Source organism: Leopardus geoffroyi, chromosome D2, assembly GCF_018350155.1.
Source record: "Leopardus geoffroyi isolate Oge1 chromosome D2, O.geoffroyi_Oge1_pat1.0, whole genome shotgun sequence".
Classification (NCBI taxonomy): domain Eukaryota; kingdom Metazoa; phylum Chordata; class Mammalia; order Carnivora; family Felidae; genus Leopardus; species Leopardus geoffroyi.
The window spans coordinates 33,962,952-33,990,830 of NC_059334.1; the positions used below are offsets into that span (position 1 = coordinate 33,962,952).

General features: G+C 40.1%; 1 protein-coding gene across 2 annotated transcripts in view; it reads left to right on the forward strand.

Moving 5' to 3' along the window:
• The first annotated feature begins 1,002 nt into the window (after positions 1-1,002).
• OIT3 (oncoprotein induced transcript 3) overlaps positions 1,003-27,879 on the forward strand; it is a 28,971-nt gene continuing 2,094 nt past the window's right edge. Inside the window, exons 1-8 of one of the 2 annotated variants that reach the window (XM_045437726.1) lie at positions 1,006-2,056; positions 6,161-6,535; positions 7,770-7,877; positions 13,690-13,812; positions 17,803-17,925; positions 19,649-19,809; positions 21,687-22,102; positions 26,527-26,626. In XM_045437726.1, coding sequence (XP_045293682.1) covers positions 1,996-2,056; positions 6,161-6,535; positions 7,770-7,877; positions 13,690-13,812; positions 17,803-17,925; positions 19,649-19,809; positions 21,687-22,102; positions 26,527-26,626 — 1,467 coding nt within the window. In that variant the 5' untranslated portion in view covers positions 1,006-1,995. Of the gene's footprint in view, positions 2,057-6,160; positions 6,536-7,769; positions 7,878-13,689; positions 13,813-17,802; positions 17,926-19,648; positions 19,810-21,686; positions 22,103-26,526; positions 26,627-27,879 lie in introns of both variants that reach the window. The other variant, XM_045437727.1, reaches the window with a different exon arrangement.

The window sequence follows — 27,879 nt, forward strand, 5'->3', positions numbered from 1 at the left end:
CCTGGCAGCAAATCTGAGTTTATCTCATGCACACGTCCTCTGTTTCTCTGCAACACATATGAAGCACTCAGATGGTCTCTCAGGGACAGGAAACTGCAGGGTTTTGTTTTTTCTGTTAAGAGCACTAACTCCTTAACTGCAATGAGACAGTTCCTCAGTCCCAGATGCATCCATTGCTGCCATCAAATTGCAACTTAATAAGCTAAAAATGGTCAGATTGCCTGTGTTCTGCTATCATCTGCTAGTGATAAAGTAGCTAACTATAAATTTAGATCAACAGAAACCCCTTGCTAGAGCTTTCCACTCTAGAGCACTGTAAACTCTGCTTGCAGGAACACTTTTACCTTTAGTCACTGTCAAAAACCAGAGACAGCATGGCACTTGGCCCCTAGTAAGCACTAATGTTTAATTGAACTGAAACCCTTAGAGGAAAGGGGCCACACCAATTTGGATGCCACTTAGCATAGGAAAAAAATGTGACAAGAGATTAAGAAGACACATTTGTGAACTACTTCCTAATACAAATATCCCTTCCCTAGTCACTAGAAATTTGGTTATAGGACAAGAAATATAAATCGTGTACAAATGATAGAAGCCCAAAGCATCAGATCAAGGTAAGAGTAGGAGAGAGAAACTTTGATATCATTCAGATCCAGGTTTAATATAGTATTTAAAAACACAATCTTTCGGGGGACCTGGCTGGCTCAGTTAGTAGAGCATGCAACTCTTGATCTCAGGGTCATGAGTTCAAGCCCCATATTGGGCATGAAACCGACTTTAAAAAAAAAAAAGACAAAATGGTGGCTTAGTCAGTTAAGTGTCAGACTTGATTTCAGCTCAGGTCCTGATCTCATGAGTCATGAAATTGAGCCCCGCGTTGGGCTCAGCGCTGACAGCACAAAGCCTGCTTGGGATTCTCTTTCTCCCTCTCTCTCTGCCCCTTCCCCCCCCCGCCAAATAAATAAATAAACATTGTTTTAAATGGTAAAAAAATAAAATAAAAACTTGTCCTCTACCCTTCTCTTTCTCCTCCCTTTACCTTATCTCCCGTACTAGTGCTTGCCAAGTCCCAGGTGTCCACACACTGTAGAACGTCAGGGAGCTGGCAGACTCTGGACCTGTAATTACCAAAGGTTGTCTGGGGACACGTAATATGCAGGTCCCTTCATTTTGCCTCTTTTGTCTAAAAATGAAATTCTAGTAAGCGTCCCTTTCGGTGTCGTTACTTTTAACGAGTCATTCCGAATTTGAAGCCTCTACCTCTTCGTGTGAGAATTAGTAAAATAAGGAACACGAAACCATTTTAATTTGGACACTATGAAAACTGAGGTGTTGCTGCTGGAATTGGTAAGAACACAACTTAAACCTTCTTTTTAGGAAGTTTTGAGACCAAAGACCATAATAAAGCACACTTAGGAGCTTGCTTCAAGAGAATGTTGTCCCTAATCCACACGTCTCCTTACTACTTTTTAGTGTGCCTTTATAAACTCCTTCACCATCTGACCAAGACGTTTCCTAATGACTAGTGCCAACAATTTGGCTTTATCCCATTCTCATTTCATAAGCAATGAATGGTACGGCTGCAACACCATGAAATTAATTCCTAGAAGCCACAAAACAAGATTTTGACATGAGGGGATGTCCCTCACTTAGCGTTCCCTTCTGGATAAGATACCGGAGGCCTTGGTGCAGAGAATTCTTGAGAGAAAACAATAGGAGGATGAGGGATTGTGACGGGCTTTCTCCCCCACTGAAGAAAAACATCAATAACCCTGTTGACAGGGTAAAGCAGTGCTTCTATCTGGGGTCAAGGCCAGAACAATGGACACCTTATCCCACTCATCCTCTTCCTCTGATAAAGCCCCAACCAGTACTGTAAAGTCTTTTTTCGTAAGAGCCTAGTGACCTTTTTCAAAAAGTGCTTGAAAAAGAAGAGACGAAGGACAACTGCAATTAAGAGGATTTCCAGTCTGTTGCGGTGGCTGGTCTAGAAGGATGTCTCAATTCCTGCTTCTCACCTGCGTCTTTCTCACCATCACACCTGCATCACCAATGGGTGAGTCTTGTGTCACATACTTGGCACAACGCACTTTTTTGATGTAGGAATTTGCTATTATGAACAGATAATTAAGAGCTAGGTTCCAATATCTTAAATACTGGTTCTAGAATAGTGTAAGAAAATGTATGATAACCTATGATAGATACATTTTCAAAGAATTTCTGTTTCATGTTCCAGTTAGCCTCTTGCCCAGGCATCCAGAATTTCCATGGATTTGCCACAACCAACAGCTTTCCACAAGCTAAATATTTCTTGGAGTACGTGTAAAAATAATTCTAGCTTCTTTATATTATAGGCACTTGTAGAATTCCAACTTTAAGAGCGAAAAAAAATAATAATCTTTAGAGTTGAGGAGAGAGGGGTTTTTTTTGGTTGGTTGGTTGGTTGATTGTTTTTTTTGTTTTGTTTTGTTTTTAATGAATTCAAGGGACTGAATGAAAGCTCTATCCCCATGAAAGGCACAGATCTGGATAAATTGAACTTCTCAGTCTAGACATCTGTAAATAAGAACTTTTTGCATAGACTGAGTGAATCATAAACTCTCTCCCTTCTCAGGCTTGGCACAAGACTGGCCAACGAGGCAAAACAAAGTTTCAGTTCCAGTTACTAACACATTTCTCCTTTTTCCAATAGAATTTAAGTTCTAATTGGAAGAGAGAGTAAGAGGAGATCGAGATGGACAGAGCCATCCTGCTTGGCACTTTTGAGTAGCTCTGTTTAATTGACCCTGATTTATTTCTTCAGGGTAACTCAGGTCTTACTCTAGCACCTTTAAGGATGCACATTAAAAATAGTCTTGAGACCCCAAGGAGATGTGAAAATTAAGGTAATGTGGTATCCTGGATGGGATCCTAGAATAAAGACAAAGGCAAAAATTAAGGAAATCTAAACTATGGACTTGAGTTAAAATAATAATGTATCACCTTCGGATCATTAACTGTGGAAAAGGTACTGCAACTAATGTACAATGTTTCATAATAGGGGAAACTGGGCACAGAGTATATGGAAACTCTTTGTACTATTTTCTCAATTGTTCCCTAAATCTAATATTGTTCTTAAAAAATAGTCTATTAGAAAAAGATAGACTTGAGCTAGGTTTAATCACCCGTATCTTCTGCCAATAACTAACCAAGACTTGCCCCAGCAAAAGTAGCCCCCACCACCCGGAAGCTTCTGTTTGCCTTTCTTCCCATTCTTTACTGCTTACTCTCCAATACCTCTTGTTCCCACCCATCATACATCTTCTCTCTTCCCAGATCTTTTGGTTTTTTTAAATTTATTTATTGCAGCCCTTCTAGAACTTTGACTCGATGCCAAAAGCGAGATAAATAAAGGGAGGCAAACCATAACAGTCTCTTAAAAACAGAGAACAAACTGAGGGTTGATGGGGGTGGAAGGTGGGATAAATGGGTGATGGGCTTTAAGGAGGGCACTTGTTGGGATGAGCACCGGCTTCTGTATGTAAGTGATGAATCACTGGGTTCTACTCCTGAAGCCAAGACTACACTGAATGTTAACTAACTTGAGAATTAAAAAGAATGAATGAATGAATGAATGAATGAATGAATGAATGAATGAATGAACGAACGACTTTGGGAGCTGGGGAGCCCCGAGGGAGGGTCTTCCCCTACAGGAGAGGGGAAGTGAAAGAAAAAAAGGAGGGGAGGGAAAAGAGAGGAAGTGAGAGCGCAGGAAGCACAGAGGAAGAGTAGGAACTGGGAGGACCGGAGACGGAAGGAAGGACACTGGGGGCGCCTGGGCCCAGTCCGAGGGGTGGCATCCCCCCCACCTGGAGGGCTGGAGATGGAAGGGTGGGGACGCTGGCTAACTTTGCTCTCTGCACTTGGCCCCCGTGAGGTGCCAGCCCTGGGGACACACAAGCTTCCGTGCATCCCAGACGGGGGTCCGCGGATGGGGGACCTCAGGCAGGAATCCTGGCCAAGACGGAGGACCTTCCTGGCAGGGCTGGCCCGGGACTCAACTTTGCAAGGAACCGATGGAATTGTTCGTTTTGAAGGTCTCCCATTTAAGGAGTGTATACATCAGCAATTTAGGATGCAGCATGCATAATACTGAATGCCAGACTCCACACTGAGAGACTGAAAACAGGAATTCACACCAGTGGCCAGATTATTAAAGGATCTAAGGAGTGGAGAGGAATGGGTGTATTTAATGTTAGAAAATACTGCATGGGTAACTTAAAAATATATTTATTTTACAGAACATAGTCGGTAAATTTCCCCTATTTGTGCCATATGTTCCCTTCAATGAGAGGAAGTGAACTTTTAACAAATAACACCAAAAAAATGACAGTTAAATTTAAGGAAAAACTTTATAAATCATGAAATAGTTGTTGAGGGAGGTTTAGGAATTTCTGCAAAAGCCATTAAAAGTTGAGTACCTAACCATTTCTTATAAAATTAGAGCCAAGGAGATCAACCAAATATTTCTATGAATTTATAATCACCTGCAAAATTGCCCTGGAAACCTTGCTTCTTAAGAGAATCACAGCTGGGAGAGCAGATGAGGGAATTTTTCCCTTTTGAGAGGGGAGAGAGTCTGTATGAGGACATTTCCTGCCCTCAAGTGACATCGCATACGGTCTAAGGCGCAGCTGGAATATCTCAGGCACATTTTAAAAGAGAGAGAGAGGCTCCTGCCATGTGCAACTCTGCAAATGTGTTATTTCCAGAAAGTGCAATAGCCTTACTTCCTCTCGCAAAATTTCATATTCTCTTTGGGGCCATTAGCACTAGGCTACACCCTCCTCTACATGTGACTGAATTTAGAGAGAAAATTGGAGTTCAAAAGTAGACTTAGAAAATTCAAAATATTTTCTAGACAACTTAAACTTTATGATCATGGTCCATCCACAGTTAATTATTGTGCAGTATTTGCTAAAACTGAATTTCTGTCTACAAAGCGCATTTGTCTTAATGTGAATTCCCTGACTACAATGTCAGGTAAGTTGGCCTCATGTGCATTACAAAGGATAGTAGTACTCTCCGGCTGGTATTCCTTTCTAGAATTTCTTGGTTTTATAGATTCTTCATAAAGACAATTTGCCTACGTTAATTCCATGTTTCCTTGAAATTGAGGGAAGCAGTGACAATATAGAGGATATTGGTGTCTTGAGTCGTTAAAATATTTTTGATGAGATGTTTGTCCATGTGATTTATGCACTACAAAGGCATGCTTGAGAAATTTGGCTGTAGGGTGATGCCGTAGCTCATTGTTTATACACAAAAAGTTCCTATTTTCAATAAGTTTTCAATATATGCCAACATTCCCTTTGAGAATATCTTTGCTGATTACTTGTCAGTGTACTGTGTATTTCAAAACAGTGGATTTGTGCCAGAGGCATTTTCCTTTTCAGCGGGATGAGCTGTACACCTTTATTCACAAGTCAAACTTTCCAGTAGTGCAAAATGTCATTCACAGTCTTGCTTACAAATGACCATCCAAATACTTTGTTTAAATGTCTTAGATGAAAAGCTTACAACACTGAGATACGGCCTCTCCATTAGTCCATAGCTGAACTAAAATCCCTCCCTGCCACAGTCTGCTCTTGCTCTAATAACAGAATACCTACATTTGTGAAAACTGATGCATACTCTTCAGTCCTTTTTTCTCCAAAGTATAGTTCTCTGCTTCTTCCCCAGTTGGTAATTTTTAGGTTCCCTTCCGAGTCTGGTCACTGGACCCCAGATTTGTCCATACTTTCATATAATATAGCCTCTAGGTGAACACAATACTCAAAATATTGTCTGACTCGAACAGAGTTCAGTGAAACTATAATCCTAAACTCCCTTGATCTGAACAATTATCCTTCTATCAAATGATTACTCTGGAAAAAAGTTGAGTCCAACGCTAACACAAAACCATAAATAGATTTGAAATAATTTTTGCAACAGGCATTATACAATACGTTTAAGTCAACTTGAGGCGTCTTAAACAGTACTGTTTGGGCTTTTAGATTATTTCTTTCTTAAGCCCCTCCCCCTCCAAAATGTGAGATGAGGTAGGTGGACTCAAGCTTTCACCATTGTAATCGGAAACACCACAAGGTGCCTGCCTCTGAGGTGTCTGTTTCATCCCCAGCCCTAGATCCCTGCTCTGCTTACATCAGTTTGAATGAGCCATGGAGGAACACCGACCACCAGTTCGATGAGTCTCAAGGCCCCCCTCTATGTGACAACCATGTGGATGGGGAGTGGTACCGCTTCACAGGCATGGCAGGGGATGCCATGCCCACCTTCTGCATACCTGAAAACCATTGTGGAACCCATGCACCTGTCTGGCTCAATGGTAGCCACCCTCTAGAAGGTGATGGCATCGTGCAACGCCAGGCCTGTGCAAGCTTCAGTGGGAACTGCTGCCTCTGGAACACCACGGTGAAGGTCAAGGCTTGTCCGGGTGGCTACTATGTATATCGTCTGACCAAGCCCAGTGTCTGCTTTCATGCCTACTGTGGTCGTGAGTACCTTCTCTGTGCTCTTTTCCTCCCCTATGAGGGCCACAGATGGCATCAGAAAAATGCTGTATGGAATTGAGTTATGGTAGTATCTCAGAGTCTAAATAACATTGATTTAGAGTCACAGGTAACTTCAGTTTGTGATTTCTGTGGTCTGTTCTTAGATTCCTGAAGATGTCCTGAAGAAACAGAAAGGGAAAGGAATTATGACTTTGATCAGTTCTTTTTTATTTTGCCTTTGTTCCACTCAAACAAAACATTAGAAAATGAAATGTTGACTTGGGTTATTTAAATAGTGAATTTCTAACCTTTTTGAGTACGGAGGACCCTTTTTTAAGGTATATATCAGACATCCATAAGGTAGTACTGAGCTTAGTATCCATTGATTTTTTAAAATGATATGTAATGGGAAAAACCTGCTTGAGATCAGTAGTATTTTAAAACAAATTTTTGTGTTATTAATCCCATCAAAATCTGCATGCATTTAAAAATTTTTTTAGTGTTTATTTATTTTTGAGACAGAGAGAGACAAAGCACGAGCAAGGGAGGGGCAGAGAGAGAGGGAGACTGAGAATCCGAAGCAGGCTCCAGGCTCTGAGCTGTCAGCACAGAGCCCGAAGTGGGGCTTGAACTCATAAGCTGTGAGATCATGACCTGAGCCGAAGTCAGACACTTAAAAAAAAAAAAATCTGTATGCATTTAAGAAATAGAGTACAGGGGTGTCTGGGTGGCTCTGTCAAGCGTCCAACTTTAGCTCAGGTCGTGATCTTACGGTTCATGGGTTCAAGCCCCACATTGGGCTCTATCTGATAGCTCAGAGCCTGGAGCCTGCTTCAGATTGTGTCTCCCTCTCTCTCTGCGCCTCCCCCACTTATGCTCTGTCTCTTTCTGTGTCTCAAAAATAAATAAATGTTTTAAAAAAGTCTTTTTAAATAAAAAATAAAATACATAGAAGAATAGGGCATAACACTTATTTAATCTACAGCTCATATTTGGTGAGGTTTTAGATTTGCAGAAACTATCACCTGTGGATCTGAAGTTGGGAACCATTGATCTAAATGACAGATGTCCCTGGGCAGTATCTCTTTCCATTGGGTTACATAAACGCTGAACTATGAGAACTCTAAATGTTGGCCAAGAGCTCCTACCTCATGATTGAACCCATGAGGCTTTCGCATGAATGAGTGTCCTCTGGTCCTTAACCCCTCATGAAAGGTCGACCTTATCTTTCCACAGATTTTTATGACATCTGTGATGAGGACTGCCATGGCAGCTGCTTGGACACCAGTGAATGCACGTGCTCTCCGGGAACTGTGCTAGGCCCTGACAGGCAGACATGCTTCGGTAAGAAACTAATTGTGAGGTGGAAATAGGCCATTCGCATCAAAAGGCAAATCAAAAACTTCCTGGCTGTCATTTTTCTAGTTTGTGTCTCTAAATCCTTAGAACAGCATTTGCCTTTTTAGTTTGTGACTAAAGCCTCAAACCAAATTTATACATGTGGAGGAACAGTCTAGACTCACACTGTCCAATACAGCAGCCCCTACCCATGTGTGGCTGTGGAGCTCTTGATATGTGGCCAGTGTGGGGGCCCTTGGGTGGCTCATTCAGTTACGCATCTGACTTTGGCTCAGATCATGGTCTCACCGTTCGTGGGTTTGAGCCTCGCATCCAGCTCTGTGCTGACAGCTCAGAGCCTGGAGCCTGCTTCGGATCCTGTGTCCCTCTCTCGCCCTGCTTCTCCCCCACTCATGCTCTCTCTGTCTCTCAAAAATAAATAAACGTTTAAAAAAATAAAAAATAAAAAAAAAAAAAGAAATGTGGCTAGTGTGATTGAAAAACTAAATTTTAATTTTACCTAATTTTAATTTAAAAACTGATACTTGAGGGATGTCTGGGTGACTCCATTGGTTACGCGACTGACTCTTGATTTCGGCCCTGGTCATGATCTTGCAGTTCATGAGTTCAAGACCGCATCAGGCTCTGCACTCACAACACAGAGCCTGCTTCAGATCCTCTGTCTCCCTCTCTGCCCCTCCCCATTCTCTCTTTCTCTCTCTTTCTTTCTCAAAAATAAATGTTAAAAAAAATTTTTTTAAGTGATATTTTATTCAGTCATTGGAAAACTGAAAATGTTTGAGACAACTTGAGTAACCAACAGTAAATTTTATGACTCTAAATGCCAACCAATTATTTCTCTTTTTTTAATGTTTATTTATTTGTTTGAGAGAAGGAGAGAGAGGGAGAGAGAGTGAGCAGGGGAAGATAGATTGAGAGAGGGAGAGAGAGAATCCCAAGCAGGCTCAGCGGTGTGAGCGCACAACAATCCCATGACATGACCTGAGCTGAAATCAAGAGTCGGCCGCTTAGCCACCTGAGCCGCCCAGGGACTCCCCAACCAAGTAATTCAATGAAAAGTTAGCAACCAGGGAGCCTGGGTGGCTCAGTCGGCTGAGAATCCGACTCTTGATCTCAGCTCAGGTCTTGATCTTAGGGTTGTGAGTTCAAGCTCCAGTTCTATGCCCAGCATATAGCCTACTAAAAAAGAAGAGAAAAGAAAAGAAATGGAAAGGAAAGGAAAGGAAAGGAAAGGAAAGGAAAGGAAAGGAAAGGAAAGGAAAGGAAAGGAAAGGAAAGGAAAAGAAAAGGAAAAGAAAAGAAAAGAAAAGAAAAGAAAAGAAAAGAAAAGAAAAGAAAAGAAAAGAAAAGTTTAGCATCCAAATTGAGATATGCTGTAAGTATAAAATACACAGTAGATTCATTCAAAAAAAATGTTTAAATATCTCAATAATTTTAATATTGATTTTATATTTAGAGGAAATATTTTAGACATATTGGATTAAATGAAATGTATTCTTAGAATTTTTTTAATGTGACTGCTAGAAAGTGTTAAATTACTTATGTGGCTTGCTTTGTATTTCTGTCAGATGGCTTTGCTCTAGGATTATCTAAGAACATACTCCTACAGCTGCACTAACATAATTTTGGTTTCTCTGAGTAGCAAGAAATGGGAGTCAGATAATTTTCTAGGAAACCTAGAGTTGTCTACTTACACTCAGTTTTTGTCTGTAACTGGAACAAAATAGAGTTAAAAAACCCAAGACTAAAGATCATATCTTTTCCCATTAATGTTATGACTCATAACATTAGTTTCCCATTAAGGTATTCAGACTCAAATAGGTTTAAAACACATCCAGGGACAACTGGGTGGCTCAGTTGGTTAAGTCACCAACTCTTGATTTCAGCTCAGGCCCTGATCTCATGGTTCATGGGTTCGAGCCCTGCGTCTGGCTTTTCAATGAGAGTGTGGAGCCTGCATAGGATTCTCTCTGTCTCCCTCTCTCTCTGCCCCTCCCCTGCTCATGATCTCTCTCTCTCTCTCTCTCTGTCTCTCTCCCTCAAAAATAAATAAACACTTAAAACACACCCAGAGAGAAAGGGAACACTGGCCCACACCTGCCTTTTCAAGAACAGTAACAGGTCAAATGGAACGGGGATTAAGTTGAAAGGAATATAAAAAGATTCTTATTGTAGAAAAGTTTATGTTCTTCAGCCTCCTTAATGAACCCCACTGACAACCCCATGGAGTATGTTTATGCCCTCCTGTGCCAGCTCTTAGGGATCTTGCATGATGGACTTTGTGTGATTTAATGCTAAAAGGTTTGGGATATAGGAGACGATTGTTCCCGTAATCTTCCCTAACTTCCTTCCCTAACCCCCTCTCTGTCACACACACACACACACACACACACACACACACACACACGATGTGCTTGGGAAATATTTGGCTTCATTTTAAGACAGGCTTTGTTTCATTCCTCAGCTTTTTTTTTTTTTTTTTTTTTTTTAGTGTTTATTTTTGAGAGAGAGAGTGCAAACAGGGGAGAGGCAGAGAGAGAGGGAGACACAGAATCTGAAGCAGGCTCCCAGCTCTGAGCTGTCAGCACCAGCTGACTGAGCCACCCAGGTGCCCCTCAGCTTTTGTTTTAATACAACATTTGAATAGATAAGATAATTAGATGGGTCCCAAATTGAACAGCTTGAATGGTATACAATGAAATGTCTAGCTCTCTGTCCTCCATTTGTCCCATTTGTCCCTTCTCCAACCCCATCTCAGGTAAACTCTTGTAATATTTTCTGATGTATGCTCCCAAGATTTCTTCAGGCAAATATAAAAAATGTAAATATGTATGTTTATTTACTGCCCTTTTTTTACACCAAAGGCTGCATATTGTACACATCTCTTGGTTAGCAATTTATGTTGGACATCTTTGCCTAGCAGTGTGTAGGGAAATCACCTCAGTTCCTATTCGAAGTCTGTCATGAATTCCCTGAAACTAAAGGCAAAGTTTTGTGTTAATGTAAGTTTTCCTTTATTTTAAAAAATATATATAATATAATTTTAATTATTATTTTAAATTATGTTAATTTTTTAGTCCAAGAAAAGTGTAAAAGAAAATAATACAACAGGATTATTGGCCAGAATGATAAAATAATATAATTCATGTACCCAGATTTAACATAGTTCATTTTTTCTTCCATTTTTCTTTTTTTTTAAAGTAAATCTTTTGTGGGGCACCTGGGTGGCTCAGTCAGCTAAGCATCCAGCTTCAGCTCAGGTCATGATCTCTCAGCTTGTGAATTCAAGCCCCGCATCAGGCTCTGTGCTGACAGCTTGGAGCCTGGAGCTGCTTCAGATTCTGTCTCTCTCTCTCTCTGCCCCTACCCAACTCATGCTCTGTCTCTCTTTCTCTCTGTCTCTCTGTCTCAAAAATAAATAAGAATTTTTTAAAAATTAAATCTTTTTTTTTTTGATGTGTATTCATTTTGAGAGAGAGAGAGAGAGTGCACAAGAGCAGAGTAAGGACAGAAAGAGAGAGAGAGAGAGAGAGAGAGAGAGAGAGAGAGAGAATCCCAAGCAGGCTCTGTGCTGTCAGTGCAGATCCCCATGCCCGGCTGAAAGCTTCAAACTGTGATATCATGACCAGAGCCAAAATCAGGAGTCAGATGCTTAACCCACTGAGCCACCCAGCTGCCCCCTTTTTCTTTTTAATGAAATTTTACAGATACAAATGAAGTCATCTCACTCCATCTCCTTTTTCATTTCCCTTTTTCACCCTCTGGGAGTAATCACTGTTTTGAAACTAGCGTGTGTTCTTCTGGTCCCTGTTTTTATGCTTTTATTATTTATGTATGTACCCATAACAATATATAGCATTGTTTTTGTTCTTTTTTTTTTTTTATTTTTTTAATTAAAAAAAATTTTTTTTAACGTTTATTTATTTTTAAGACAGGGAGAGACAGAGCATGAACAGGGGAGGGTCAGAGAGAGGGAGACACAGAATCTGAAGCAGGCTCCAGGCTCTGAGCTATCAGCACAGAGCCCGACGCGGGGCTCAAACTCACAGACCATGAGATCATGACCTGAGCCGAAGTCGGCTGCTTAACCGACTGAGCCACCCAGGCGCCCCCATTGTTTTTGTTCTTAAAAATAACATAAAAATGATACCTTACTCCATGTGTGAGATTTTCTCTAGAGTATACTCATAAAAGTAGAATTGCTGGGGCAGAGAGCATCTAAGGCTGTAAGTGACAGTAAACTCCCAAATACCAATGGTTTAAATCAGAAGTGTATTACTGTCTCGCATAAAAAAAGAAAAAAGAAAAAGAAAAAAATCAGTCTCGAGGTAAGCTGTCCAGGCTTGGGACAGAGTATGGCCACATCCAGGAAAGCAGCTGGGACTTCTAACCATCCACTTGCCAGGCAGTAGAGGCCCCAGTGAAGAGTCTAATCTTATGCACTACATTTTTCATTTCTACAAGTTCTGTGCATTTGTTTGGTTTCAATTCTACTTTGTCTTTTTGCATACTTCTTTTATCTTGGTTACTATCCTTTCTTTTATCTGTTTAGTAATTTTTTAGATCATTGCATTACAGATTTTTCTGGATTATTCTGTTATCTCCAGTTCAGAGCCTTCCATTTGTTATCTTGCCAAGCCATTCTCATCGTGGATCATTTCCTCATGTGTAGTGTTTTGTGGCAAACCACCACCTGTTGAAATTGTGTTTCTGCGGAACTCCCCTCTGACTGCCTGGTTTGTGGAAGTTTGACTACAGAGCAGTTTTTCAAATGCTTCTGTCATGCACAACAGAAGTTTCGCCAGGCCAGGCCAAATTTTATACCAATTTCTCAGCTCCAAGATCCCCATTTTCCATGGGAATTATAAGTTCATACTTCAACCATAGCAAAGCCTGACTTGGGGTTTGCGTTGTTTATGAAGGATTTTTCTCTCCCCGAGGCCTCAGAGAGAGCTTGCTTACTGTGTCTGTGGGCCTCAGGGCAAAGTTCTTCTACTCCTCCTTTCATTGTGGGGATATCTTTTCTGGGGTCCTGGATTTAAGCAGGGTTTCATTTGCAGCTCACCTCCTCTCCTGAGCCCAAGGCCATGCCATCTGTCACCCTGTGGGTGTTCAAATCCCAAACCCCTCTCCCCAACTCCAAGCCATGATACATGTGTCTCCCAAGCTTCTCTTTCTTTGTAGAAGTACGGGAAGTGACATTTGCATTTTTTATAGCAAGCAGCTGTGCATTTTTTTTTTTTATAGCAAGAGTACTTATCCTTTATCAGATTCTTAAAAAGGTTAACAGTCATTGCTTAAGTACCGAATAGGAATATTCCAATATTTAAAATAGACTTCAAGGGCAGTTGTTCATATTATAACAGAAGATGGCCTCACACATAATTTTTATCAGCTATTCATTTCTTCACTGCAAGTTCCTTTGATGTATTTAAAACACAGTTTGATTTGTAAGTCTGTATTTATTTAGTTAAACTTCAGGAACTCACTGGAAAAAGTGAGATTCACCAATACAAACAAATAGGTGAGGCCAGGTAACAAAAGAAACTTCATTTCCCCAGTTTTGCTCTTAGAAGGGAATTAATTGGCCAACAACTAAGTGCCTTCTGTTCTAGCAGAGGGCAGATGGGTAAATAACCTGGTTTAGGAGATCAGGTTAATGGAAGTGATTATGAGGATTACAGCAAAGGATTGGTGTATCGACAGGTTCTGAAAAGATGAGAAGACTCTGCTAAGGGGCTTGGGAAAAGATTGAGCTGCTCAACAGTGTGTAAACAGGGTGGTTTCTCTTCTACAGATGAAAATGAATGTGAGCAAAACAATGGTGGCTGCAGTGAGATCTGTGTAAATCTGAAAAATTCATATCGCTGTGACTGTGGGGTTGGTCGTGTGCTAAGAAGTGATGGCAAGACATGTGAAGGTGAGAATGGGTAAGAAGGGATTCAGATCAAGATCCCAGACTAAACCATTGGCTTACTCTTTGATTGATGTTCATGAAATTGTCCAGCATTAGGAGAGAGTCAAGGTTGGGCTATGTAAAGAAATGACAAAAGGGGTTCACCGTCACTGGGGACTGTCATGTTGCAGGCAGAATTCGGTTTTGATTTCATCTTCAAGATAAAGGCAGTTGTATTTTGCAAGAGGCAGAGGGCCACTTTTTTTTTTTTTTCCTTTTTAAGTAAATTCTACCCTCAGCATGCGGCTGTAACTTACAACCCCAAGGTCAAGAGGCACAGGCTCTACCAACTGAGCCAGCCAGGTGCCCCAAGGGCCACATTTAATTTGGGGGAAAAAATAGGGTATTATGCATTTCTCAGGCTTTAATGTGCCCATAAATCACCTGGGATCTTGTTAAAATGCAGATGGTGATTCAGTAGATCTGGGGTCAGGCAAAGATAATACATTTCTAAATAACTTCTAGGTGACGCCTCTGCTGCAGAGGAGCATAGTTGGAGTAGGAAGATAATAGAGATGGTTATAGCAGGGTTTCTCAAACATTCCTGCTGAGGAGAATCACCCGGGTGCTTTCAAACCTGGCCCTTGCCAGTCCTCTCTCCTGGAACCTTGGTTCAGGGGGGCGAGATGGGCCTTAGGGTTTGTGTTTTTACCAAGTTCCATTAAATGAGTCTTACCATCTTGAAGTGTGGGAACCTGGTTCACATGCAGGCATTTTTTTTCCCCCTCTATGCTTTGTATTTACTGGAGATTAATACACTTTGGGGAAGATAACTAAAATTTTCTATTGTTAATAGCAGAAATGCTGTGTACATTTTATATGATTAAGTAATAAAAAAGAATTTATAATGTATGTCAAATAGTTGAAATGGCAGTTGTGTACTCTCACAATGATATGAAACTTAGGTAATGTTCTTTCTCTAAGACACCTTTGCCCCTGTAAATTATCACAACTAAAATGTCATCCCTTCCACTTTACTGAGTCTGAATCTCATACCATTGGGAGTTGAGGGACCAAAAGAAAAAAAAGAAAAACCCTCTTTGCAGATTATATGAAGAGATCAATGGCTTAATTATTATTTACAGAGGACCTATGATTTGTCCGTGAGGCTAAATCGAATTTGTGGTACAACACTGCTTATAAGAGTTCACTTTATTCTGGTAATATTCAACATAATAAAATATTATCCCAAAAGGAAAAATTATGCCTAGTTCCTACATTTTGTTCCATGCAACAAAGTTTGCATTAATAACCGAGGGACCATTAGCCAGAATATTAAACTACTGTCACTTATAACAAGACTAAATGTACTTTAAATTTTATTGAGTAAGGGTAATGTCCTGAATCTTCTTTAAATCTTAATTATTTTATGTAACAATCTTTGCATATTGAAATATTAATGAAATGTTCCATGAGGAACATTTGTAATTATTTGCAAGCATTTTATTGGCAGTATTAGTGCTAATCTTCATATAATTTTAAAACCTAATAATCATGATTGAAAGTATCTTAAGAGAAGACAAAATTTATATATCAGGTATACTTTAGCATTAAGATGCATATTTGAAACCCTTAAGTTTTATTGATAGTCCAAACATATTTGTTTCTTTAGTCATTAAATAATTATATCTTCTTTTTTAAAATAAAAGCCTCTTTTTAATTTTATGTAATTTTTATTGTTTTGTTTATTATGAAAATTATGTTCATAGAAGAAAATAAATACAGAGGAATAAATGAAAGGTAACTAAAATGACCCAAAATCCCACCTGCCAGATGTATCCAAACATTTGGAATATCCTCATAAGAGACTTAAACCCTTTATGCCAACATAGAATTTCAACTTACTTTGTGCTTTGCAGTTTTAGACCTGCAAATAGCCTGAGTGAACATTTAGTCCAACCCTTCCCTTTTATAAATATTGAAATCGAGACCCAGAGAAATTAAATTGACTTAAGGAAGATCATTTTTGGAAAAAAAATCCCATTAATGTTGATTTAACATTTTCTAGTATATTTTTATGCTGCCTTCTACATTGTTCTATATCATTTTCAGCTCTTTCAAAAACCAATAGTAGTACTTGTATCTTTTTTAAGTATCCAGATTTGTAAACAGGTAATAGCCTAATACTTCCTAAGTTTTGCAAGGATTAATTCGCTGCAAATTTGTATTCTTTGTTTGTTTCACAAAAATCGGTTGATCCCAGGTTAATTTACTAATGTTCCAAGGAACTAATTTTTTTAAACTGTTATTGAACTGAGAATTATAACTATAACTGGAAATCGGTTTCTATCTTTCTTTGAGCATCTGAGATGCTTTGAAAGCATTCCCTTTACTTATCTTACTCCTATAACAGGGGTAGCAAACTTCTGTGTAGACCAAATGGTAGGTATTTTAGGCTCTGGGGATCATATGGAATCTGTTGAAACTACTCAAGTCTGCCCTGTAGTGAGAAAGCACTCAGACAATTGGTAAATGAATGAGCGTGACTGTGTGCCAGTAAAACTTAAGCCGGAATTTGATGACCCCTCCCAATGTCTAGAGCCCACAAAGGTCATTAATTTTCCCAACTAACTATGAAATCGTGTGGTAGTTTCTTCAGTTTTCAATTGAATATTTTTTTCTTGTTCATTTGGTTGAGTATGCTTTTTGAAAATGCAAAACTTTCGGGGCACCTGGGTGGCTCAGTTGGTGAAGTGTCTGACTCTGGATCTCAGCTCAGGTCTTGATTTCAGGGTTGTGAGTTAAAGCCCATGTTGGGCTCCATGCTGCATGAAGCCTACTAAAAAAGAAGAAGAGGAAGAGGAAAAGAAGGAAGAGGAAGGAGGAGGAGGAAAAGGAAGAAGGAAATAGAGGAGGAGAAGGAGAAGGAGAAAGAGAAAGAAAATGCAAAGCTTTTTTTTTTTACGTTTTATTTATTTTTGAGGCAGAGAGAGACAGAGCATGAGCAGGGGAGGGGCAGAGAGAGAGGGAGACACAGAATTGGAAGCAGGCTCCAGGCTCCGAGCTGTCAGCACAGAGCCCGACGCGGGGCTCAAACTCACAAACCGCGAGATCATGACCTGAGCCGAAGTTGGACGCTTAACCGAAGGAGCCACCCAGGCACCCCAAAATGCAAAGCTTCTTAAAGGAAACTTTAAAAAAACACCTCAAGAGAGGAATGTCACAAAGAGTATGTGAGAGTGTGTCATCCAGGCCTCGTTGTTTTTTTTTTTTTTTAATTTTTTTTTAATGTTTATTTACTTTTGAGACAGAGAGAGATAGAGAATGAATGGGGGAGGGTCAGAGAGAGAGAGGGAGACACAGAATCTGAAACAGGCTCCAGGCTCTGAACTGTCAGCACAGAGCCCGACGTGGGGCTCGAACTCACAAACCGTGAGATCATGACCTGAGGTGAATTCGGACGCTTAACCAACTGAGCCACCCAGGCGCCCCTGGGCCTCATTTTTATAAGTGTGCTATCAGCCCAAGGCACGTATCCCAGTGCTATTGTTCCTAGAGATTTGAGGAGAGGGTCTGGCAATCCAACCAACTGGCAATAATGGATACGTCTCTCTAGTCTAGTTGAATTTATATTCTGTCAGTCCCTTTTATATCAGTCATATGCTATAAAATTTCAAAATGGGTGGATTACAGCAACTAAGAAATGACTTTTGGGTCTTCCTCTCCAAAACTGTCGTATAACCATGAGAAAAACAGACAAATCCAGATTGAAGGTCATTCTACAAAATGACCAGCTTAAGAGGTTAGAGCTTTAGATGTTCTAAGATTGCTCTTTCTAGCTATAACATTTAATAAACATTTTTTGTGTGGAATTCCCTACATGACTCAGTGACTGGGGTAGACCCCAGTGATACTGCAGTGATATATTCCCTGATGCCAAGTGCCAGCCCAAGAACAGAATTCTTGGGAAAGAGGCCTGCAAGATCACTCCCTTTTCTTTTGGTTTTATTGCAGACATTGAAGGATGCCACAATAACAATGGTGGCTGCAGCCATCTTTGCCTGGTGTCTGAGAAGGGCTATCAGTGTGAATGTCCCCGGGGCTTGGTGCTGTCTGAGGATAACCACACATGCCAAGGTAGTACACGGATGCGCTCAACCTCTGCTCTCCCCCGTGAATCTCCCTGCCTTCTTCACTCAAGTGTGTTAATATTCCCATCTTGTAGAGCACCAGCTCTTTCGACAGTGTATATCTCTGCATCTTTACTCTGGGATCATTCAAAAGAGAAGCTCTCTAAGACAGCAGTACCAACAAGTTCATTTTCTTTTGCTTTTTAAAAAATTCTGGTACAAAAAAAAAAAAACATACAACGGAAAATTGACCATCTAAACCAATTTCAAATGTATAGTTCGCTAGTGGTAAGTATATTCACATTGCTGTGCAACAGATTTCCAGAATGTTTTTATCTTGCCAAACTAAAACTCAATACCCATCAAACAATAATTCCCCCCATTCCTCCCTCCCCACCCCCTGCCCTGGCAACCACTATTATATTTTCTATTTCTATGAAGTTTGACTACTTTAGACACCTCATGTGACTATGTATCTTTTGTGATTGACTTATTTCACTTAGCATTTCATTTAGCACAAAGTTCATCCATGTGGCATATGACAGGATTTCCTTTCTTCATAAAGCTGAATAATATTCTGCCGTATTTATATACTACATTTTGTTTAGGGACTCATCCATTGATGGGCACTTGAGTTACTTCTACATTTTAGATATTGCAAATAATGCTGCTATGAACATGAGTGTGCAAATATCTCTTTGAGATCCTGTTTTCAGTTCTTTTGGATAAATACCCAGAAATGGGATTGATGGTCCATCAGTTTCCTTTGCTTTTTACTTTTGATTTTTTTTCTCTAATTTCTATTATTAGCAGTATAACTAATAGTAAATTTTGAAGTCTAAGACACTGATGCAGTTCCTCTCTTTTCTAACAGATAATTGGGTGGTGAAACTAAGTTGAGAGGCCTAGGGAGCTGATTCGTCTCCCTACAATTACAATGTGAACATCAATAATTCTCTGAGAACTATTTTCTGGAAATCTAGTTATTTATGTCCAGAATATTAACGCATTCACATAGCAAATATTTAATGAGCACCTATCTCTGATTTCCTTATACTGTGTTATTGTTATGATATATCCTCCCATATTGATGTTGTCCTCACATATTTTCTGACAGTACCCATAAGTATTCCTTTTCGGGTATTTGTGGAGTCTGGAAAACTGAACACAGGAACACCAAAGAAAAGCAATCTTTTTCATATTAAGTTAAAGTGGAATTTATAGTCAGCATTTATGGTTTACTGAACAATGCAAGGACAATTTGGAACTCTTTCCCAAGTGCACTAACGTTGTTTTTATTACCTCTGTTTTATGAGACATAATTAATGGTAAAGTCAGAGCAGTACTGTTATGTAATTTAAGCCTACATCAAAGCAGTACTTTTTCTGTATTGCCAATAAATTGTGTTTGTGCTAAAAGTTAATCCTTTAGGTGTTTCAGTTCGTGGAACTATGCTATCCACACTTTGAAATAAATGTTGAATTGAAACTCAAACACAATATTTCCTCATTCGGGGAACAATTATTTGAGGATCATTATTAGACCACAACCCTGGGAGTTAGGAGTCCTGGTTTTATTCACCAACTTGTTTTGAGCCTCATAGATTTTCTTAAGGATAAAACAAAAAGCTCAAATTGTGTGAGGTTAAAATTATTTCCCCTAGACACCGTCCTTACCCTTCTCCCAATTCAAATTTCCCAGTTCTAACAGTACCCCCCTTTCTGCCGCAGTCCCCGTGTTGTGCAGGTCAAATACCATTGAAGTGAGCATCCCCAGGGACCTGGTTGGCGGTCTGGAGCTCTTCCTGACCAACACCTCCTGCCGAGGAGTGTCCAACGGCACCCATGTCAACATCCTCTTCTCCCTCAAGACGTGTGGCACAGTGGTCAATGTAGGTTCTTCCTGGAGGACGCTTGGGGAATAACCAAAAGCCAGTTATTTGGGAGGTAGTTGACAGAGGTATGCAGCGTGGCTTGTGTTATAGATGAAATAGTTCCACATTAAATAATGGAGCTCAAAGAATCATATGCCGTTCATTTAACACATATATTATTGAGCGTCTGCCGTGGTCCTGGCACTGTGAGCACAGAGAGGTAAGAAGAGTTCTTCTCTTTCTGTTCTTAAATGGTCCTGTCTCTCCAATGTGTACAGACATTTTCCCAAGTGCCTCAGCACCAGCACTGGGAGACTGGTCGCATCTCCTCTGACCAATTATTTTATTTGAAGAAAGCAAATGACACAGATGAAAGTTCACTTATGAGGTAACAAATGAGTTCGAGTAGTAAACTAGACAGAGGTTCAAGGTTTGTATTTTTGTCCAAGAATCTGCATTGGAGTCTGAGGGATATATGAAATAAGATTCCTAACTTTTGAGAACATACACAGTAGTATTGAGATCACACACACACACACACAATATATATATATATAAATAAGAAACAGTGAGGGGTACCCGGGAGGCTCAGTCGGTTAGGTGTCCAACTCTGGATTTCGGCTCGGATCATGATGTCATGGTTTCTGGGATGGAGCCCCACATCGGGCTCTGTGCTGACAGTGAAGAGCCTGTTTGGGATTCTCTCTCTCCCTCTCTCTCTGCCCCTCCCCCACTCATGCATGCTCTCTCCCTCTCTTTCTCTCTCAAAAATAAATTAAAAAAGAAAGAAAGAAACAGTGATACAGATGACAGGTGCTATAGCAGTCTAGAAAGGGACAAACATTGGGGATGTCAAGACGAATGGGACTTGAACTGGAGTAGAAGCATGTGTGTGGCTTATACAGAGAGGAGAGGGCATTTCAGATGAGAAACAAGTGAGCAAGTCTCAGATATAGGAATGTTTAAGGCTTATGCTGAGTGAATGGGCAGTTCAGACTGACTGGCAAGGAATTCATATTGGAAAAGGAAACTAGAAAAGTAGACAGGGTAGGGTGGGGGTGGGGGTGCGAGACTGCTTCCAAAGATCTGCCTTGTGTGCGAGGGTGAGACGTTTGGGCTCTATACCGTAGAGGGGGGTTGCAGGCACTGTTGTGATGAGATCAGAAGCATGAGAAATGGATAAAGAAAAGGGGACCTGGATCCAGGAGATCAGGGCAGAGATTCTCATGACCATCTGATTAAATAAATATTTATTTGCTGAATTCGACTAAGAGAAATCAGAGAGCTAATTGAACTTAGATTGAGACATGGGGGTGGTATCTCGGGAGAAGGTGGTCCCACTTTAGGCAAATTGTGTTTATTGTATCTGTAGATGATTAAGTAGAAAGGCCCCCGTGGTGTGTTGGATTTGCTGGCACCCGGGAGAGCAGACAAGGCTGGAGACAAAGAACTGAAAGTCATCTGCATAAATGTGATAGCTGAAGTTCTGCCTGTGGATGAGTTCAGCACAAGGTCAGGCCGCAGCCTGATCAGCAGGTCTAGGAGTCCAGAAAAAAAAAAAAAATAGAAGCCATTCCTTCCTAAAATACCAGAGCTTTGAATTTGCTGATTCTGCATAGTTCAGGTTTTATGAGTAATACTCCAAAGGAATGCGTGGGTTGACCATGAAGTAGTATATAAAATTCTTAACAGTCAGAACATCTTGCTAAAAAGAAGTGATTAAAAAAAAAAACAGTTCCAGTCTTCAGCAACCAAATCTTTTATGTGTTTTGATGTAAATAGAAGTTGAGAGAATGTTACAGTCAGGAGTGGGGCAGAGTTTGGGAGGTGGGGATGGGGAACTCCTTAGAAATAAACATAAAATCTTTTCTTCTCCTGGCCCTGGCCTGGCTCAGGTGGTAAATGACAAGATCGTGGCAAGCAACCTTGTGACAGGTCTACCCAAGCAGACCCCAGGGAGCAGCGGGGACATCATCATCCGAACCAGCAAACTGCTGATCCCAGTGACCTGCGAGTTTCCACGCCTGTACACCATTTCGGAAGGCTACGTTCCTAACCTTCGAAATACGCCACTGGAAATCATGGGCCGCAGTCATGGAATCTTCCCATTCACTCTGGAGATCTTCAAGGACAATGAGTTTGAAGAGCCTTACCAGGAAGCTTTGCCCACCCTCAAGCTTCGAGACTCCCTCTACTTTGGCATTGAGCCTGTCGTGCACGTGAATGGCTTAGAAAGCCTAGTGGAGAGCTGCTTTGCCACCCCCACCTCCAAGATCGACGAGATCCTGAAGTACTACCTCATCCAGGATGGGTAATTATGCTGCTTACACGATTTACTACCCCCAGTTCACATCCACCTTCTAAGTGCACAAGCCTACTCGGTCATTTCCTAAAACAACATGGCACTCTTATGAGTTCTTAAGTGGTTCAGAAGCCACTCATTGACATATTGGAGGTAAAAACTGGTGAGGGAGCAGAGAGTCAAAAATGACTCCAAGGGGTCTAGCTCAGGTGACTGACTAGATGCCATTAACCAAGACGGAAGGCTATAAGTAGAAAAGCAGGTTTGAGGTGAAATATTGAATATGATAATTCCAAGTAATGCTATTGAATTGTAAATGCCTGTAGGATATATGGGAAGAGAAGTTCAGTGGGCAGTTGGAAATGTATATCAGACCTTGGAACAAGGTCAGGACTAGAGATAAAGGAGCAAGAATCATCCCTGTAGACTACAGGCACCCCTTGTAGACTTCTCTTTTAAGAAGCTTGGTAGCGAGGGGCGACTCTTGGTTTTGGCTCAGGTCATGATCTCATGATTTGTGAGTTTAACCCCTGCATCGAGCTCTGTGTTGACAGCACAGAGCCTGCTTGTGTGTGCGTGCTCTCTCTCTCTCTCAAAATAAATAAATAAACTTGAAGAAGAAGAAGAAGAAGAAGAAGAAGAAGCAGCAGCAGCAGCAGCAGCAGCAGCAGCTTGGGTAGTGAAGGAGAGAAAAGAAATACTTGAAAGGTTTCAGGAGAAGAAAGGTCAAGTGAAATTTGGTTTTTCTGTGCTTGTTTTATACAAAGGAGATTTCCTTTATCTCCTAAGAATCCTTGGATTGAGAACTATGTGTGTCTCATGGGATCATTGGAAGTCTGGTGGTTATCCCATCCATTGCTTACATTCCCAGGAATATTGCACTCATACCCCAAACTCATGGCAGAATCTTATCAGTTTCTTCCTTGTTCTCAGTGTCAGGTGGGACATATCTCAGGTAGGGGCAGGGACTGCAGCTCAATGAAAGGGAAATGGTCTAGCAAGAGCACCACATGGGCCATGCCCTTTGCTAATTGGCCTGCTGGACTCTGAAATATCTACTTAGCTTTTATCTACCAGATCTCTCATCACAGGCAACCTCCACCTGCTGTTGTCAATCTCTCACACAGTGATTTTTCAACTCTTGAAGCACATTGGGATCAACCAAGAGCCTTTTGTAGAAAGTAGCAGTACCCCCACGCTGTTCTCTCTGTTCTCTTACTGTCTTAATTCCAGCCCTTGTTATCTTTCACCTGGACAGCTAAAACAGCCTCCCAACAGCCCCCTAAGTCCCAACTCTCAAATCTCAGCTTCAAGAGTCCCTGGATATCTAGTCAAAAGGAAGACAAACTTTAAATTTTTGAAAAAAAAAAAAAATATATATATATGGTCAGATCCATGTTGAAAACTTTGATGGCTCTTGATTTCCTTTGGTTAGTAAATTTCACTGTTTACCAGCAGGAGTACTTCTAGCCTCAGCTTTCTGTAGCCTCCTTTTCTTGTGTTCAGAAAATGGAAATTTTATCATTCTGAGCTGTTTTGGGTGGCCAGTAATAGGTCTCATAGGAGTCTGTAGTTCTTGGGATTTCTTGCCATCTTAAAGTTATCTTCACAAAGCTTTAAAGTGAAAATTAGAAGTATCACTTTTTATTTATTTTTTTCACTCACATCCTAAAGTTAATAGATTAAGGAATGGATTTTCTTTTAGGGGGAGAGGAGATTTTGGTTCCTTTTTTTTTTCTAACAGCATTATTGGAGTACCATTCTCATACAGTGAGCATACACATTGAAAGTGTACAGTTGGGTAAGTTCTGATGTATACATTCATGAAGCCATCACTATAATCAAGATAGGGAACTTTTCTCTCATTCCAAGAGTGTTCTCCTTCCCCTGTACTTACTTTTTACAAAAATAAATGTATAATAACCCACTTACTGGAAAAAGATGTAATCTACAGTCTCAATAAAGCTTGCAAAGTTTGTTTATGTATTTGTTACTCAGATAGTTAAGGACTATATACTTTTTATTTTAGACAGTTCTAAGAAGCTGTGCTATTTAATTTTCCAGCCCTTAGCATGTACAAAATAGCCCCCCTCCTGAAAATGCTACAGGAGAAATTAAAATGCTTAAAAGCCAGAGACAAGAACTCAAAAACACAGCTGTAGAGATCTATTTAGTAACCAGGCAAATAGTCCCATCTCTGGCACAATAATGGATAGTACTGTAATGGTGTATATGAGACAATTCCTCAAGATAAAATCCAACTCTGAGCCTGGCTTATTGTGCCTCACCCTCTGACCTCTGCCTTCTCCAGTTTCTGCTCCTGGCAAAGGGAACTACAGGCAATTCCCACACTCCATTGTTCCTTACACCCTTCTGACTGCACCTGTTGTTTCCTCTGCCTGAAATCTTCTTCCCCTTTTCTTGCTGCCTGAATCTTACTGGTCCTTCAAGATTCAACAGGATTTCTTTCCTCCATGAAGCCTTCCCTGATTCCTTCCAACCTGAACTAGAAATATTCTTTCCTTCTCTTTCCTCCTCAATGCCTAGCCTATAGGGTCATTAAATATTGGTCAAATGAATTATTGCGTGAGCATTTAACATAACAATAATCTGAAGCTAGTCCAGAGCCCTAAAGTAAACATAATGCAGTGTGATTACATTTATAAACTGTTTGATTATTCATCGTCCTCAGCTTAAATTTAAATTGGGATGGTTTCTCCTGATATTTGGCACATCTCGTTTACCTCCCTCCAGTTTCAATCGGCCTGTGCTCTGAGAATGCAAAGTAATTTAATACAAGCCCACGCAAAGTAGAATTAGAAAGTTATTCTCCAGAAAAAGAAACACATTGAATTCCAAAATAAAATACTGGACAACATTTGGGTAATCAATGATTTTGTATTATCCTATATACCATTGTTACTTTCTTTCAACACACCAACTTAGAGCTGATGAACTAGCATTGTGTAATCATGGCAAACCCCAAGTCAAGAGCCAGAATTTGTTCTGGGTTCTCTTCTATAACAATTCTTTTTGCCTCATTCTCGCTTGAAAAAACAACAACAACAACAATAGTATTTTTAGGTAAAAATAAATTGAAAATGGTGAGGCACTTAGATGAAAAGTGCCATTTTAATATCGCTTTACTCTTTTTTATCATAGATACAGACTGTAAACTCCTTGACATCACAGACCATATTTTTCATCTTTATATCCTCTGCAGTTCCCAGCAGAGTATGTTGCATTAGATTAGATATGCAGTAGGTATTTATTATAGAACATAATCAAAAGATGGTATAAATTAACTTTACCTCAGGAAAATGAAAATGAGTACATAAATACAAGAAATAACAGAGACTGCATTATATATTTAGATCTTCTTCAGTTCAGGGCAATATGGTACTAGTGGTAATATAAGTCACAATGCCTTATTTTTAAACAATTTTATGGGATTTTTCAACTGCACTGAAACTTAGCGATGAACTGGAAAGTGGTCTTTAAGCATGTGGAGCAAGTATCCAATTTCATAGACTTCTACTTCTGATCCCCACTTTTTTTTCCTGACCTGGCAGGCAAGAACTATTAGGTATCCATAAAAGGGAAAATACATTCAGGGAAAATAAAGTTCCTTTAAAATTCAGAATGGGAAAGATGATACAGGTGTAATCCCTGGCCTGTAGGAAGAAAATGTTCATCAAATACTAAACCCTGGTCTCAAAATTGAGAATCAATAACACATCTTTTCCTCAGCTAACCCTGACGTACCCTACGAGTTTCACTTCAAGCAGTAGACCTGAGATTAAAACCCAAAAACCCTACAAAACCAAAACTTAGCGTTAAATTTGGGAAAAGAGGAATTACAGCAGTTTGGAGGTGAATGAACTTTCCTCAGGAGAACGAGTTATTCTCTCTGGAACTTAGGTCTTTATGCAGCTCTTTGAAATACAAGTTGGGGTTTGCTCATCTCTGAACCCCCCTTGGGGGTTAGTGTATATAAAGTGTCCAATAAATATTTATGAAGTCTAGTTAAAAGAAAAACCTTTTTAAGCCAGTTATCGAGTATGTAACCGCAGAATCCCTACCATGTATTACAAATAAAAATACAGCCTTACAAAGATACCTTCATTTCCAGAGATATCGTTGGAATAAATGTGGGTGCTGTTGCTGGCACTTCAGTACATTGATATGTCAAGAGGTCCTTGTGCCCAGTTTGTGGGTACAGAGAATGAGAGATGATTAATGAACAGGGTTGTATCTGAAGATGCCTTTCTAGGGAGGGAATTTCATTTTTCCTTCATTCTCAACAAGCTTGAGTTCAGCCCAGCCTCCTCCGCCCAGTCAGCCACTCTTTGGACCAAACACATTGGACTGGATTGTTTTTCCACCTCTGTAGAAACAATCAAGTCTTACGTGCTCTCCTGTCTTGCTTTCAGCTGTGTTTCAGATGACTCAGTGAAGCAGTACACATCACGAGACCACTTAGCAAAGCACTTTCAGGTTCCTGTCTTCAAGTTTGTGGGCAAAGACCACAAGGTGAGCTGAATACCTTTACCTTGTAACCTACATACCCCACCCCCAGACCTGAATTGGTGTCCCAATTCGTTGACCTTCTCTATGAGACCAAAGTTAGGATCTGCATTCCCCTCTGAAAAATACTGTAGGGGTGCCTGGGTGGCTCAGTCGGTTGAGTGTCCAATTTTGGCTCAGGTCATGATCTCACAGTTCATGAGTTTGAGCCTCGTGTCAGGCTCTGTGCTGACAGCTTGGAGCCTGGAGCCTACTTCAGACTCTCTGTCTCCCTCTCTCTCTCTGCCCCTCCCCTGCTTGTGCTCTGTCTCCTTCTGACTCACAAAAATAAATAAACATAAAAAAAATTTTATAAAGTAAAGAAAAATACTGTAGAATTGGCCACCTAGAAGCCTAATACCTTCATTAATATCACAATTATCTGCCTCCCTCCCAAGAAAATCACTGTGCTTGTTCAAAGAAAATACTATATGATCATAATTTTAAATCATTGTGGGCAGATATGGTTGAAAAAGTCTGCTTGGTAGTCATTGGCCAAGGATATGGACAGAAAATTCACAGAAAAGACAAATAGCGAAGCGTTCAGTGAAAATAGTACTTAAGATGCCAGTTAAAACAATTATAAGACATTATTTTATGCATATTAAATTTATAAAAATTTATCACAATGCTTGCAAAGTTATAGGGAGAATACAGTGACAGTATAAATGAGTATAATTTCTGGAAAGTTGTCTGATAATATGTAGCAATAACCATAAAATCATATTCTAAAAACTCCAATTCTGACAGTTTCTCAAAAACAAACAAGCAAAAAAAAAGAAAAACACGATTTGTTAGATGTGTTTACAGAGCATTGTTACATGGGAAATGAGAGAAAGCCCCCAACCAGGCCTACCATATATCAGTTAATGCAATACTAAGCAGTTATTAAAATGAGAAATATAGAAAAAGGGGATATGAAAAAACTTTTATCATAACAGTTTACATGCATATTGAATATGCTACGTTTTTGAAAATTATACATACACCGAAGTTATAAGAGGCCATAGATAGTATGTTAAGGTGGAGGCTTTTTTGGTTTTTGTTTTAGTAGAGTTGTTGAGACATTTAAACCAAAAGAAGTTTAAGAGACCAATATTCTTTTCCACCCTGCGTTTAACTGAATTTAAGTGAACAGTTACATCACTATTCCAGAGCACCTGCTAATCATGATGGCTAATCCTGATCTCCCTCCTCAAGCAGGCAGCATGCTTTGGGAG